General features: G+C 45.1%; 2 protein-coding genes across 3 annotated transcripts in view; one reads left to right on the forward strand and one right to left on the reverse strand.

The window, feature by feature from the left end:
• The window catches only part of LOC109402216 (myosin heavy chain 95F), a 123,982-nt gene that overhangs the window by 72,468 nt on the left and 35,044 nt on the right, over positions 1-16,470 (reverse strand). The gene's annotated exons all lie outside the window — the stretch shown is intronic.
• LOC134289211 (uncharacterized) lies at positions 4,689-6,769 on the forward strand. Its single transcript, XM_062855103.1, has 2 exons — positions 4,689-5,287; positions 5,338-6,769. The coding sequence occupies exons 1-2, from the start codon at positions 4,689-4,691 to the stop codon at positions 6,767-6,769; spliced, it is 2,031 nt and encodes a 676-aa protein (XP_062711087.1).

The raw sequence follows: 16,470 nt of genomic DNA on the forward strand, positions 1-16,470 counted from the left end.
TACTGGATAACTACTACCGTCAATATATGTAGCAAAGCTGTACATGTTCCTATAGCTACCGAACTTTATGAGGAAGCAAAAGGACAAACGTTTACGGTAAGCAACCGAAAGCAAATATTAACCTACATATTCCGCGTTCCTCTTTCGAAACTTGTCCCCCTGGATTACGTTACGTTTCGTACTCACTCGCAAATTCGAGAGTTTAGCAGAGTTATACACATCAAATAGACGGGCGCGATGGCAGTGCGAAAAGTTGACCGCACATTCGATGCCCTACCGACGGGCTGTAAAAACGCCAAAAAAGAAGTGCCACTATAATATGGGTCAGTATATCAGATGCAGTGAGACTTCAGGTCGGGTGGAGCAAACTAGACATATGACCGGCATTTGCTAACACAGTCTATATTTATCAAAGGATGTTGTATAGTGGAATAGACCTACCAAAATTACTTCTGATTGGGTCAAATGTAAACAAAAACATTAACAGACCGGCACCGGCGTCAGACTAACGCCTGAGTGACCTCTGCTGTACATAGGAGTCGTATCCATTCTGCTCGGTGCATGGCTGTGTGTCTCCAGTTCCGCACTCTGTGTAGGGTCCGCAGATTGTCCTCTGCTTGATCGCCCCACCTAGCTCGCTGCGTACCACATCTTCTTGTACGGGCGGATGACTCTCGAGAACCATTTTAGTGGAGTTGCTATCCGACATCCTGATGACGTAGCTCCGTAGCCGATTCGCGATTTTCGCGGTGTGGACGATGGTTGGTTCTCTCAGCAGCAATGCAGCTCGTGGTTCATTTGCCTTCTCCAAGTCCCGTCTTCCATCTGCACTCCGCCGTAGATGGTACGCAACACCTTCCGTTCGAAAACTCCAAGGGCGCGTTGGTCCTCTGCACGTGGAGTCCATACTTCGTGCCCATAGATGACTACCGGTCTAATCAGCGTTTTGTAGATAGTTAACTTCGAGTGACGGCGAACTTTTTAACAGAATACAACACATAATTTAGGCTAGCTTAACATAAGGTCTGAAGACATCAATAGCGCACCTACAGCTTCAAGCCACAAAGTCCTTTCTAGATACGGGCTTCTTTCAATGGAAAATGAAAAATGAATATGCTAGTTTCACTATAGATTTGTCGGAATCATTAGAACAGCTACATTCACAAATATTCTATTTTTAGGCGAAAACGGCGCCTGCTGCGTCATATTGCAGGCCAATGTGGGGAAGGGTGAGCTTATGGCAGACCGATGAGGTTGAATTCTTTGCATCTGCTTAAGTTCATGCGGATTGTTTCTGAAGACTGTTTGACAGAGAGTTGACACATTGGTACGTGAATGCCGTTAGGTAGGAGGAAGGTGGTAAATACTGTGCAGGTGCTGCACAGTTCCCTAGATGGATTAAGAAGTTGAAAGTAAGGGTATCAGATATCAGAAGACCGGCTCCAGAGGCACGTTATCCTCCATTTTTGACATTTGGTTATTAAAAATAATAACCTATTTCATCATCTACCTGAGGGAAAAGAAAGGAAATAAGGATTAGGAGGGGTATATGGACAGGTACGGAAATAAGAAAAAAAAAACACTCAAAGAGGGTATTAATGCAACAATGGGTTCAAACAGCGCCCTGAAACCCCTTCAAGACTCGCGCTATTGTAAAAAGTACAACACTACCCAAAAAACTCGCTCGTCGTATACAGCGTACAACTGGCTCAGGACCAACGAAGTCATATGATGCTCCAGTGCGAGCTAACTCACCAGCCAATTCATTTTCAGTGATGGAAGAATAGCCAGGTACCCATACAAGGCGAACAGCGTTTGCTAAATTAAGCTCCTCGATTTGAGTTTGACAAGCGATAACTATCTTCGACCTAGAGTTGCTTTAGTGCTTTAATAGCAGCCCAACTATCTGAACAAAAGTATATTACTTTGCCCATTACGTGCTGCTAAAGTGTCGATTGCAAATAAGCAAAGATTTCGTATGAGAGCAAAAATTTCGGCCTAAAAAACGGTGCAGTGTCTACCAAGTGAGTAAGACTGATACAGACTTAGCTCACGAAAATAAACACCAGCACCTGCCATCAACAGGAGCCATCAGTGTAACATTTTTTCGGAAAATGTCGTACCGTTAATGGGACCCGTATTTGGCTGCTCTTGTTCTTGCCTACTGTATCGCGGCCTTTGCTTCTATGCGCTCCTCAAACTTCCGCTAGATTGCGTCAGTTATCTACTCTTTTAACTGAGTGCGCAGCTCACTCAGATTGTTCTCGCTGATTTCAATCAAGGCATTTGTTTGCGCCGATCGTCAAGTTAGGCCATTAATTTGCATTGCAACTACCATTACTACAAGATCACTAGCTTACGCTAGTGTCCGAGCAAAAGATACAGTCGCACTACTCTAACTGAAGCAAATTATAAGTCTATCCCGTATCATATCGATCGCCTCACGAACGATGAGGGCCGACCGCAGGTAGCGATACGATGGTCAAAAAACATCGCACACGGTCGGCAGGCAGGTCAGAAACTTGTAATAAATTAGTCCGCAATAAACCTCTCGCACGTCTAGATCGAGTTTCAACCTACGTCGCGTGTTTCGATGTTGTACAATTGTGAACGATTGAAGCCAGTGTTAATAAATTCCCACTCAGTCGGACCCACAAAGTTCGCGAGTTTTTCGTAATTCCGTGAAATCCGACGACCTGAAATCAGTGCTTAAGATTTAGTGTATACATTTTGGTCCGAATCGAACCGGATCGTCGGGAAAGGCGGAAGATTAGTGGACCTTTTTCGTGATTTGTGGTGTACCGCGTGGTCGCTGATTATTCTCCACAAGGGAGAACAATAGGACACGGGCGTCCTCATCGAGTGTGGCTGCCATCGTTCATCGCTTGCTGTCGTTCCTGCGGCGGAGAGCTGCGGCGGTTCCTGAAGTCATCGGAGTTTCCTGCGGAGACCGGACAGATTTGCCAGAGATCAGGATAAGTACTGAGGGCAGGTTTGTCTGTGGCGCGATTATTGCATGTGTGATCGCCGCCGATGAAAAAGTGGTTGAGAGTGAATCAAAATTGGAATGTTAATAAAGATTCCCCTTATTGCTTGCATGAAACACGTGTGTCGTCCAAATTATTCCTAGCTGAGTTGAGCCCTGACCAGTCCACCGTCTCTGTTGGCTTTGTCCGCTTTGTAGGTTGGTTTGCTTTGTTCAATTCCCAGTCAAGAGCCTCTATTGTCCAGTCAATCCGCGTGGTCGATTCGAGTGTCGCGATCGAGTGAGGTGAAGTGGATAAGTGCAAGTGTGACTTAACAGTGATTAATTATGCCAGTGAGTGATGATTACCGCCTTCTGTGCAAGCAGGAGCGGTCCGTGCGAATTTCTCTTGAGAACCTGAAGGAGTTCGTGCAATCCCACCAAGCCGGTGCGGATAGGCATGACGTCGACCTACGCCTAGCCAAGCTAGATGAAATTTGGCAGAAATTCACCGATGTGCGGATGCGAATCGAGCTGCTAACCGACGACACAGCAGATGATGAGATTTCCACGGATACCGAAGAGACGGAGGAGACAAAACTGCAACGTCACGTCAAGCTACAGCGGCAGCATGATCGTGATAATGCGAGAATTCTGAAGGATTTCGAGAACGAAGTGTACCAGTTGAAGAAAGCGCTGTTCAGTATGCTTCAAGCTGGTCCGAGTCGTGTGCAGCAGCCTCAACACCACCAACCGGCGGCTGTGCCGCAATCTAAAGTGAAATTACCCGAGTTGAAACTGCCCACGTTCAGTGGGAGGATGACGGATTGGGTGACATTCCGAGACACCTATAAGAACCTGATCCACAACGATAATAGCCTCTCCGACATGGATAAGTTTACTTATCTACGCACATCCCTCACCGGGGAAGCACTACAGGAGATCGCCGCGATTGAGATTTCCTCCGCCAATTATGCCATTGCGTGGGAGGCATTGGAAAACGCTTTCGAGAATAAGAAGCTATTGGTGATGACTCACCTTGATTCTTTGTTCTTTCTCGAGCCACTTCGTCAAGAAAGCTGCGAGACTTTGAGCAAACTCGTTAACGGGTTTGAAAAGAACCTTCAGATGCTGACCAAGATCGGTGAAGATCCAGATGGCTGGAGTACGCTACTTCAGTACATGCTCTGCAAGCGGCTACATCCCACAACGTTGATGCAGTGGGAGTCGCACTACAACTCCAAAGAGGTTCCGAACTACAAAGATCTGCTCAAGTTCCTGATTCAAGCAATTTGAATGGAGTTCAAATTCTCGAGAACTGCTGGATCAAATTCCTCCGTATCTGCGCGACGAACGCTCTTCGTTGGACCTCGAGCTCTCAAACCCCACCGTTAAGACCCTTGGAATCAAATGGGAACCCCGATCGGACATTTTTCGGTTCACTGTGCCTCAGTGGAACCCTGCTACTGAGATCACCAAGAGGATCATCCTGTCCGATTTCGCGAAGCTCTTCGACCCGCTAGGCCTGGTTGGACCTAGTCTTGTTCCAGCCAAGGTTTTTCTCCAGGATCTTTGGAGAACAAAGTGTTCCTGGAACGAAACTGTGCCTGACGAGCTTCAAAACTGGTGGAGAGAATTTCGAGAAAGTTTGGAGGACCTGACCCAGCTTCGCGTTCCTCGTTGGGTTGCGTTTGGAAGCGACACAATATCTGCCGAACTCCATATGTTCTGTGATGCGTCCATGAAAGCGTATGGTGCCTGCATCTATCTGCGGTGCACTTCGTTCGACGGCACTGTCACAGCAGTACTACTCACCGCGAAATCTCGAGTGGCACCGCTCGAAGATCTAGAGAAAAAACGGAAACAGACCTCAATTCCTCGTCTGGAGCTGTCGTCCGCACTCACCGGAGTTCATCTGTTTGAGAAGGTCGTCCAAAGTATCAAAATCACTGCCCAACCGTACTTTTGGACGGATTCGATGATCGTTAAATGCTGGATCGCTGCTGCTCCGTCACGCTGGAATGTTTTCGTTGCAAATAGAGTGTCCGAGATACAGCACATCACCCGCGGAGGCATTTGGAACCATATCGCTGGGCTGGAAAACCCCGCGGACGTTTTGTCAAGAGGCATGCCTCCAGATCAACTGAAGGACTACGAGATGTGGTGGCAAGGTCCACCGTGGCTGCGCTTGGACAAGTCTTCCTGGCCGAAAACCGCTACAATCAACCTGGAGGATCTGGATCCTTCACTCCTTGAAGAACGAACGGCGGTAGCGGCTCCAGCTCAAGTTGTAGAACCCAGCCCGATTTTTGGTCTTCGATCGTCACTCCAAGACTTAGTTCCCTTCTTCGGAGATTCGTTCATAATTGCAGAAACCCCGATGATCGGAAAACAGGCCTTGTCAAGCACGAAGAGCGGTCAGAGGCATTACACCAGCTTCTACTCTTAGCGCAACAAGAAAGCTTCCCGGAGGATTTGATCGCGCTTCGCAGAACCGGTGAAGTTAAACCAACATCGAAATTAAGAAAGCTAGCTCCACGCCTTTTCAATGGAATCATCTTGGTCGGCGGCCGGCTGCAGAACGCTAACATTTCGGCTGGGCGGAAGCACCCAATCGTTCTGGACAACCATCATCCTCTATCGATTATCATCGACGTTCACTACCATCAAAAGAACCTTCACGCTGGACAGCAGCTCTTGATTGCCAGCATGCGGAAGAAGTACTGGCCATTGTCTGCTCGCAACCTGGCTCGGCAGGTCATCCACCGCTGTGTCAAATGCTTTCGGACACGGCCGACGGCTCATGAGCAGCTCATGGCGGACTTACCTGCAGAACGTGTCACTCCGGCTCCACCATTCATACGCGTAGTGGTGGACTACTGTGGTCCGTTCTATATCCAGTACCCCTATCGCAAGGGCGGTCCGATAAAATGTTTTGTTGCCGTTTTCGTATGTCTCGCTGTGAAGGCGGTCCATTTAGAGGTCGTGGGAGACCTTACAACTCAAGCTTTCATCGCCGCACTGAAAAGGTTCGTCTCCCGTCGAGGTCGGCCTGAAATACTCATGTGCGACAATGCAACGATCTTTGTCGGCGCCCGGCGAGAACTGGATGAGCTTCGAAAATTGTTCAACAACCAAGACTTCGTGAAAGCGGTTACTGAGGAGACATCCTGGGAGAACATCAACTTTAAATTCATCCCGGCGAAGTCACCTAACTTCGGTGGCCTGTGGGAGGCCGCCGTGAAGTCGATGAAGGAACACCTGAAGCGTACCCTAGGCAATACAGTCCTCGTCTCAGACGAAATGGCCACTTTGGCACAGATTGAAGCGTGTCTCAACTCGAGACCCCTCACGCCACTGTCCAACGATGCAATCGACCTGGAAATCCTAACTCCCGGTCACTTCCTGGTGGGCAGGCCGCTCACAGCGATCCCAGAACCATCATTGCAAGACCTCAACGAATCAAGGCTTTCGAAGTGGCAGCGTGTGCAGTATTTTCTTCAACGATTCTGGAATCGTTGGTCAACCCAGTACTTGTCAAACCTGCACACCCGTACAAAGTGGACCAAACAGCGTAACAACCTTTTCGTCGGCACCATGGTACTGCTGTGCGAGGACAACGTGCCGCCCCTCAAATGGCGGCTGGGTCGGGTCACAGAGATTCACCCAGGAAAGGACGGCAACATTCGTGTCGGCAAAGTTCACACGAAGGACGGAGATTTTCTACGAGCGATATCCAAAGTTTGTGTCCTACCAATACGGGACAACGAGTCGACACCAGCGTCAGCTCACGAGGAGGATTGATTCCTTCTTCATCGAGTGCCCTCCGGCGCTGCGGAGGCCTTCGGGTCTCCGCGTCCCAGTTAAGTCTTTGTATTTTAAATGATAGTCAAAAAGCTCAGAGAATGTTTCGTCCTCTATAGCCAAGTTCGCCCACGGCGGCCGGAGCCGTCCATCCGCTTACGTGAAGTCCGTTTGTCAACCCACCCACACGATGTCTGTTAGACCCAAGACGCTCGCCGCTCTAGCAGTCTATTATCGAGTCCTGTTTCGTCTGCTAATGAAGTTGTTGCGTCAAGTATTCTGTGGGGGTTTAGGAATCCCCACACAAAGTTACGTGTCTTGCATGTTGTTCGTCAATTCGTACAATCAAACACCATTCCATTTGGTCAGCAGGATGTCACGCAGAGTAAGATCGTCGTCCAAGATGTCAACCGATGAGCTCCAGCATCTTAGCGAACCCCAGATGTGTGACGCCACAGTCCTGAGTGCCAAGCTGATGATGTTCCGACCCCAGGAGCAGTCAACCGTCGTCCAAGAAGAAGTCAACGGGAGTCCCGGTGGCGCCTCGGTGCCTGCGGAGGCGGACGGCCTCCGCGACCCAGGGAAGTCGTTTACATGTTCAATTTTACAGTTAAAAAATCGCCTCTCATCTCATTCATAGCAACCACGTCGGAGAATCCCTCAGCCGAGGTCGATTGGACGCCAGCCGGAGACGATTCGTGGAGAACTTCGTGGACAAGCCTCCCGCTTCATGCGATTGTGCCACACAGACCGTGTGAGGAAACGTACTCGAGCTCCTAGGAAGGACGAACCAAGTGACGAACTACATCAGCAGCCTACTAGTTGAAATTTAGTCATTTCAAGGCGGCCGGTATGTTTGCGCCGATCGTCAAGTTAGGCCATTAATTTGCATTGCAACTACCATTACTACAAGATCACTAGCTTACGCTAGTGTCCGAGCAAAAGATACAGTCGCACTACTCTAACTGAAGCGAATTATAAGTCTATCCCGTATCATATCGATCGCCTCACGAACGATGAGGGCCGACCGCAGGTAGCGATACGATGGTCAAAAAACATCGCACACGGTCGGCAGGCAGGTCAGAAACTTGTAATAAATTAGTCCGCAATAAACCTCTCGCACGTCTAGATCGAGTTTCAACCTACGTCGCGTGTTTCGATATTGTACAATTGTGAACGATTGAGGCCAGTGTTAATAAATTCCCACTCAGTCCGACCCACAAAGTTCGCGAGTTTTTCGTAATTCCGTGAAATCCGACGACCTGAAATCAGTGCTTAAGACTTAGTGTACACAGCATTCTTCGTGGCGGTCCACTGCTATTATACGCTGCCACCTTCCGGAGCATCCGCTGCTCGAGTTTAAAGTTCGTCAACAAACGATCTCTACATAGCTCCAACTTTTAGTCGGCGTATGTTGAATCGTCGCTTGTGTCTTTCATCCTACCGCTGGATCCGAGTAATGCGTAGTCAGATGTCTCCGATTAGAAGGTAATGGTCTAGCTATTTGAGTTGGTCCAGCTAGTTGAGTTGGCTACCCCTTCCCATCCAGGAGCTTAAGCCCAACGGGTAGTCTATGTACTAGCCAGGGCCCGAGCCTCCGGGGAAGAGCGAACAACTTGAGGCGGTAGCAGGTGGAACGCTTACCATTAGAGTGTACTCATTGTACGAAGTCATCCCCCTTCTCGAAGTCATCCCTAACGGGCGTACCGCGAAGGTAAGGAAGAGAGAGAAAGAGGTTTTAGAGTCGACCCCACATTACCTGAGGATCCACCTCTCGGCTATCTGTAGAAGCAAATTTCCTCTTTCTATAAAAAAGAAGGTAATGGTCAGACGCGATGTCACCGCTGCGTTTATTCCGGACACCATTATTTATCACGAGAGTTTATACACTGGTCGATGGTAAAAGAGCAAGCCCAGAGGCGTTAACGTCCCATGACATGCTCATAGTCCGTATTGGCGTTGAAGTCATCCTATAGAACTTTATCCATGACGCCATCCAATTCACTGTAGAAGTTTTCCTCGTCCTGTTGTTCGGCAGCGTCGGTCGCTGCGTAACTTTGGTTTATGTTCTTGCATGGAATACTTACTAACGTAACTTTGTATCTGGCCTTGCCGAGCTAGTGTTGAAACGTTCCATGTTCCAGTTCATGACGTTCTGTTGTTTCATGTTAAAAGTCGATGCCGGTAAATCAGTTCGTTATCTTTCTCTGTTGGTTTCTTGAATGATTTGCTAAGACCAGGGTACAGTATATATGTAGGATTTTGGCTTAACGTCTCCTGTTCACCGTGATGGGGCTTCCATCTTAGGTATAGCTTCCGGTGGAAAACCATTCCATATTCATACAACTAAAGTTCTCACCGGAATTCGTTACCCGATTCAATATAGTGAGAGATGTAAAATGTCAACTGTATGGAATCCGGTAATCGTATTCGAACTGAAGAAATTTTACATAAATCAAAATTTAATGTAATGACATTTGAAAACTTTCAAGATGTATGAATAGAGGTGATACTTTTCCAATATGATTCACCTTGAACAATAATTATGGTTTAATAGGTCAACACAATGTTTTTCCAATAAAAGTTGTTCGCAGAGTTTTTTTTAAGTTATTGCTGATACAATTTATATTGATTTTTCTTGAGACATTTTCGATATTCAAAATAATAATGAAACCTGCTAGGAATTTCTGGAAAAGTTTTGGGAAAATCAAAGGAAAAACATGTTATTTCTGAAAGTAAATTTAAAAAAAAGGTTGATGTCGATTTTAACTCTTGCAATCAAAGTCTCCGTAACAAATATGAGATGAAAATGTTAATACTAACAACAATTCAAACCAGAGCATCTGACACAGTTTCGAGCGAGTTGGCGGTGTTGTGAACATCATTACGAATGAGCCAACAGATTGCAGCCCCTCAATTTTCTAACTGAATAGGCTAACAGCATTCAAACACACGTGAGAAGTAAGAAAATGAAGAAAAAATAACTCGTACCATCCAAACTCAGCTGCATTTACTCTAGCGGTAAACGAAACGCATAATTACTGGAAAATATAGTAATATACAAATTGGAACTAATTGCTGGACTAGTCAGCCGCGCCAAGGCACAGAAACCTAGTCAAAGGGTAAACGGTGCACGCTCGGCGGTTAAACAGTTGCCTCGAAAAAAAACGTTTACTCATCAGAGCTGGGCCTTCTCAACTTCTCAGAACGGTCGGGGGGTGTTGAACCAAACTACCATTCCGATCGTCGCCGTGGGCATTTATGGAATGTTTTGAATTTTCCGAGACACACTTCAAAGAAAGAAACCCACCGGATCGCCAAAGTAGTGAAAGTGAACCCTCAACAAGAGCGGACCGGAGGAAATTTGTAAACAATAAAAGTCCACAACTGCGTGAAGTTTGAAATCATGATGAAGCGGTGGCGCGGCAGTGTTATGCCACACAATTATACCAAAATCACTTCGCACAGTTGGGGTGTCGTCGATTTTGGGTGGTGTCGATTTTTCACCGCGGAACAACACTGCCCGTGCTGGTTTGGGTAATGAAAGTTAATAAAAACGATATCAATTGTAAAAATAATGTTATTTTTCATCTTTTTTGTGGTTCAAAATAAAACAAGAAAAAACTAATTTTCTCCTAGCTTGGCTAGATTCTTGAATCATAAAAACTCTGGATGATTTTGTTTTGTTAAAAATTAAATATCCTCTTCGGTTTCAAACATATAACCCCGTAGAGCATTAATAATCAGTCATGTAAAATATCATTTTTTTTCGGAAAAGAAACCTTCTATTTGTACCCTTTTAAGTGTAATAAGTAATCACTTAGTAACTCCAACCTCTATGGTAGGCCAAAAAAGGACACCCAAACACTTGTTCGCCGATGAAATTATGAGCGTGATATTAGTAACGAGGTTTTGTAGCAATATTCAATTATCAAAGTCACGTGACAATAAACAGCACTGTTTGACAGTTTTCGCATGAGTTTACTGTCAAATTCTACGCAAACGTACGCTATGTGTTCCAGGCTTCACTCAACATCGAGTAAAACATTGATACATTATTACAATGTTTTGGCAATGAAGTCATGTCATCCGCGAAGCAGACAAATTGACCAGATTTCGTGAAAGACTGCATCCTTAATTAGGTGTGTTACTTCGTTCTGTTTTTAATGCAGTTATCATCTTGTTATTGAATTTATAGTATTACCAAATAAGGCTATTTACCATTATTGCATCACCACACTAATATATGTTTCAAGTTTATTTTTATTTTCCGCTCGGGTACCCTACCCGTAGCATCTTCAACGATCCGTTGCTCTCGTGCGCATTGTGCAACCCATCCTATACACTGTACGAAGATGACCGCTGCTGCTGCTGCGTTGAGAGATCAAGCTTTAAACAAAACGTTGACGGCCAAAGATAGTTCGCCCCTTGTTGTTGCAGCGCTGTTATGGCGGGAAAATGTTAATTGGAGCGCTTTATTTGCGGCTCCGAAAATTGCTTCATTACCAAAAGAAATAAAACTTCAGCCACTGCACTGTGGTGGCCGGCACGAATCCTACAATTTGTTGTGCCTAATTTTGATAATTTTCACCACACACAAAGCAGCTCAAGAGTGGACAAAAAGCTCTCGCGGACCGCGGTGATGTTTTCATCTTATGCGATAAAAACGTTACGCAGAAGTGGTGCCTGATGTGTATCCAATCTGGGAAGCAAATACGCTCCGGTGACTGCAAAAAGCTGCGAAAGCGAAAATTTCGCTTTTTCAAAACAAACACCGTTGTTGGCGAAGTTACGAAGTTCACAACAACACCAACCAACAGCAACAGCAGTCAGGTGCCCATTGGGTTGTGCTGAGTGGTGCATTTCCACCTGGTCGCGCGCGCCGTGAAGACTCTTGCTCTTATGCCTGATAGTGGCTTATGCAATTTCCCGTGAATGCGGCGACCCAGTTGCCGGATTCGTAATCAAACGGTTCAAAGTTTTCCAATGAACTTCATTCGGTTCCGGTCGGTTGCAGTTCGCGTTATGTTGACTGCGATTTGACATGACCCCTTACACATGTTTTTGTGGATAAAGCTCTGCTGAATCAAAGACAGGTTTTTATTGGTAATTTTGTTGGTAGCCACACTCCATTTTCTTGTTTCCCACCAAGAATTGTTCACAGCACTTTACACTCAAAAACTCGGAAAGCTTTTCGGTCTACCTCCTTTAACGTCCACGGTTCGTGGCCGTAGAGGCAGCCATAATAATTAGCATCTTATACAGAGCGTATTTCGTTTGCGTTTGCAAGTTACGGAATCTAAGCTGGTTACGAAATCCGTAAAAGGCCATATTCGAAAAGCTTTTGCACTTCACGGGAAACGTCATTGTCACATGTCACAAGTGTTCCAAACAAATGTTTCTACAACTTCAAACACATCCCCATCAATCACTACCTCAGCACTTACACTGCTAGGCCTGCTTCTGTCTCTACTCGCTATCATGTACATCGTCGTGGTAGAGTTAATCATCCTATCCTCGCTGTCTCTCTCTCTTCAGAGGAGCATAAACATTCTACACTGCCCTAAAATCGGTGCCGATGAGATCAATATCGTCCGCAAAGCCGGATCACAACGTCCGAGGCCATACTGTTCCGATTGTTAAGTCGCGTATTTTTGCGAAATAACGTCCAAAAGTTTGGGTGCGTCACAATATCCTATGTACCTTCTTTCCTTGGACTTCGTGACATATCTGTATGTTTGGGCGTTATGCCCCGGAAAAATGCGCCATAAGGTCCTGGGACATTATGGCCTCGGACGTTATGATACTGTGCCTTAACGGAGCCTGTGGGATACCTAGGTGCCCCTCACAGTAATAGTTTGTCCGTTATCGTATTAATGTAGGGCTCTGGCATAGTGGACCTGTTTTCCTTTGTTACTCGAAGGATTAACTCAAACAGTAATAGTTAAAAAAAAAAAAGTAGCGGTAGTGGTGAGCTTAACCCTTCGCGAAGATCGGGTTAGCTAGGTTTTCTCTAAGGAGAGTAGGCGGTAGCTGTACACGAATTTCCTCCCTGGCAAGCAGGACGGGAGAGGTCATGGTCATGGTCATGGTCGACGAGGTACATAATCAAAAATAGGGATGCGCTTTCCGCCATGGAGATAACTGCACAGCAGCTTGACTCCATCATTGACTTTGCGTCCGTGAGCGGAGCGGAAGTCTACCCAGACGGAGGCCTTCGCATTCGCGGGTAGCCCGAAGGGTACACCAGAAACGATTGCTTACAACAAGCAATCGCAGAAGTGTGCGCGACAGCGTTTAGGAGAGGAGCTAGCAGGCGTCGCTCGAAAGGCCTGAAGGTTGTCAACCTGGAGGAGATTGAATGGCAGTAATGCCTGTCAGCTGGGAAGGGTGGGCTGGAAACGACCAGCCCGTTTCAGATCGAAGAAGGCAGAGGGTTGAGACCATGTGTAGGTCCTCAACTTCCGCAGATTAGGACGGGTCACATTAGCCAGATTGACATCTAACGTGGTCAGATCCTCAAGCAGAATCTGATCAAGCCGGTTCATGAAACGGCGTCCCCATTCCACGGCCCAGACATCGAAGACACCCGCTATTTTAATTGGCCTTCGCGCCAGCTGTGTTACCTGAACTGTGACTTGTCAGCTGAGTCTCTCTTGAAGACCAGGCACCGTTGGGTACATGTTGTTTGCGTGTTTCGAGCACTTGGGATTGTTTATGCTGCCTTGGGCCTTATGGCCTTCGTCTCCACATCGCCTACACAGCTTGCTCTTGTCAGGGCGTTCAGGCGACTTGTTTCCCGGTTCAAAACACCTGAAGCTACGGTAGCTCGTGTAGGCCCATCGAACATACCAACCAAGATGGGCTTAAGATTTCCTGCTTTAACGGATTCATTTGCTTCCCTGCCGGGCTTTTTTGTAGCCGAACGGCTGTGATGGTCACATTATACTGTTGCCGCAGTGTCGAAACCTCTCCTGCGTCCTTTATCTCTTCCTTTTTTTTCTAGAGACGCTTCTGCTATGAGAGCTCTCACCTCAACAAGGACATGTATTTAACCGTGGATTTCTACGGATTATTCAGAAGTTTTTTTGAAAGCTTCCTTCGTGAAAGGTTCAAAGCGTACCTCCAGTAATTGCTTTGGAGTTTCCGCGTAGACGTTATGCAGAGATACCTTCAGGAATTTCTTTTGAATTTTTGTAATTATTCTTCCAGAGATTTTTTCAGAAATTTCTCCAGAGATTCCAACAGGTATTCTACAGAGATATCTCCAAGAAATCCTCAAAGATATCTCCAGGAATTCTTCTACAGCGATTCATACAGTAATTCTTCTGAGATTCCTCTAATAACTTATTCAGAAATTGTTCTACAGGTTCCTCCAGTAATTACTCCATACATTACACTAAGCTCTTCAGTGGTTTTCTAGGAATTTATCCAGAGATTCAAAGATTTCAACTATAGATATATCACGGTGTGTCTGGTGGACAACATTAATTTAAAAAAATCGGTATCGCTAAGACACCCACCAAACGAAAGCTAAGGGTCCCCCCTTTCATTTGAGACTTAAAGGAGAAAGTTCTATCGGCGGGTCTAGAACATTTTTTTTTTTTTGAAAAAAAATATGATATTTTTTCATTTTTTTCGAAGAACACATTTATGACAAAACACTGTTTTTCCATTGCAAGCATGATTTTCCGACGATATATTTTTTATATTATGTTTATTATGCTTCACATAAAAGCACAATAGTCCCATGTGAATGGGAAATCCAGCAGATGACAGTTTTATGTTTATGGACAGTTTTATGTTTATGGTGAAAGTACTAGAACAGTGAGTATAAAATCGAGTTATATGCTGTTCCTTTGAATTCCAATCTAGATTCCAATAATGTGTTTGCATCCTATGACAGATGCGTATACTTCTTTAGGGTCTCGTATTTGACTGGCACCAGCAGGTCACCAATCGACCCCCTTTACAGCATATAACGTCATTTGGTTCTTCAGATTTGTGCTCTTGAAATTTCGGGGTGTGACTTCGTCATATATTCTCCTCAAACAGCTTCTCAACTTCAATGCGCGTCTGGTACTCAAGACACATGTTTTCTTTCGTCTTCTTCTTCTTCTTCTTGGCGAAACGTCCCTACAGGGACAAAGCATGCTTCATGCTTCTTAGCTTGTTCTATGCGCACTGTAGGAGATGTAATAAGAATAAATGAAATTGTTTGATTTGTTTGAAATTTTCTTATTTTATCTCCTACAAGCACTTTCACAGTTTTTAACTAAAAACTTCTTTTACCAATTACTATTTTGCATGTGTATAGCGTGTGACTTGCACGAAAATACTGCATGCTCATTTAAGTTGAGGAAGTTTCCTTCACGAAAAGGTCCTGGACAGACCGGGAATCGAACCCGTCATCCTCAGCATGGTTGTGCTGGGTACTCACGCCCTTTGTAGCTGTGGCTTTATGGGAACTTTTCGTTATCAAAAACAAATCATCGGTGAACAAAATCGGTTTACTGTTCTGGTCACTCGTTGACGCCGGTTTCCATCTGGATGGTAGTTCATGAATATTTGAGAGCTTCATCTGATCAGCCTGATCTCTGGGTTTTGCCCGCAAATATTCAGCAACCTCAGCAACTCAATGAGAAGTCTGAATGATGTTCAACAAGTTTCAATGTGCTTGCAGAACTACATATTTCACAAACAAGGGCCGCAACTCCATGTAGAAGGTTTCAAATAATATGTAAGCTCATAGAGAGTAAATCTAATGGGTATATTCGCCACCCTTGAATGAGATAAACTTAAATGAGCAAGTCCGAACTTTTTTGTGGGGTAGTACTAACTGCTATCTTTGATATCTTTCAGAAAAAAGTTTTTATAATATCAACAAACTGCAAGTAGAAACAAGAACAAGTTAAGACATTTTCAATCCGTTCTGATTAATATGTATGTGCTCAGACCTATTTACTTTAATGTAAAACATGTGTATATGTCAATAAAGCTGTAGAATTGAATGAAAAGTTGCTAACTCGTCTATAATGCCATGATGCTAGCAGAAGATGTGGAGCGAACCTGGTGTGATGGTTAGAACACTTGAATATCACGCCGAGGACCTGGGATCGAGTCCCACTCCCGAAAAACTCGCAAAATGTGAGTTCTTCCTTCGGAAGGGAAGTGAAGCGTGGGTCCCGAGATGAACTAGCCAAGGGCTAAAAATCTCGTTAATACAGATTAAAAAAAAAAATAGCACAAGATCAAACTATTGATAACCGACAGATTAGCACATTGTTCTTACTACATATACCGTTATGTCGAATTCGTTTTTGAACCTGGGTTGGAACTGGGTTGGCGGAAAATGTGTAAACAAACAAACGTCAAACAATCTCATACAAACTTTAGTACAAGCGAAACCGAAGTCGGGCTGGGGTTGAAACTGTGATATCATTCAGTTCTAACCCAAGTTGGAACTGAATCAAAAACGAAAACGACATTAGACATGTAGCATTAATTATTCTGTTTTTGTCAGTTGAGTAAGGCTACCTGTTCACAAAGATAAACTGTTACTATTATTTTTTATTATTATTATTACTATATATTTAAGACACTTTACCACTTAAGTGGCATTCGTGTCTGAAATATTTTTTTATGTCTTATTACCCGCTATTAGACAATTTTACTAAAACAGTGAATATTAACTGCTTTCG

Source organism: Aedes albopictus, chromosome 1 (assembly GCF_035046485.1).
Source record: "Aedes albopictus strain Foshan chromosome 1, AalbF5, whole genome shotgun sequence".
Taxonomy (NCBI): Eukaryota; Metazoa; Arthropoda; class Insecta; order Diptera; family Culicidae; genus Aedes; species Aedes albopictus.

Excerpts from the sequence above, each read along its gene's own strand:
- LOC134289211 (XM_062855103.1), top strand. The coding sequence starts at position 4,689 with ATGTTCTGTGATGCGTCCATGAAAGCGTATGGTGCCTGCATCTATCTG. Across the intron at positions 5,288-5,337 it reads CCGATTTTTGGTCTTCGATC|AAACCCCGATGATCGGAAAA; the intron begins GTCACTCCAAGA and ends TCATAATTGCAG.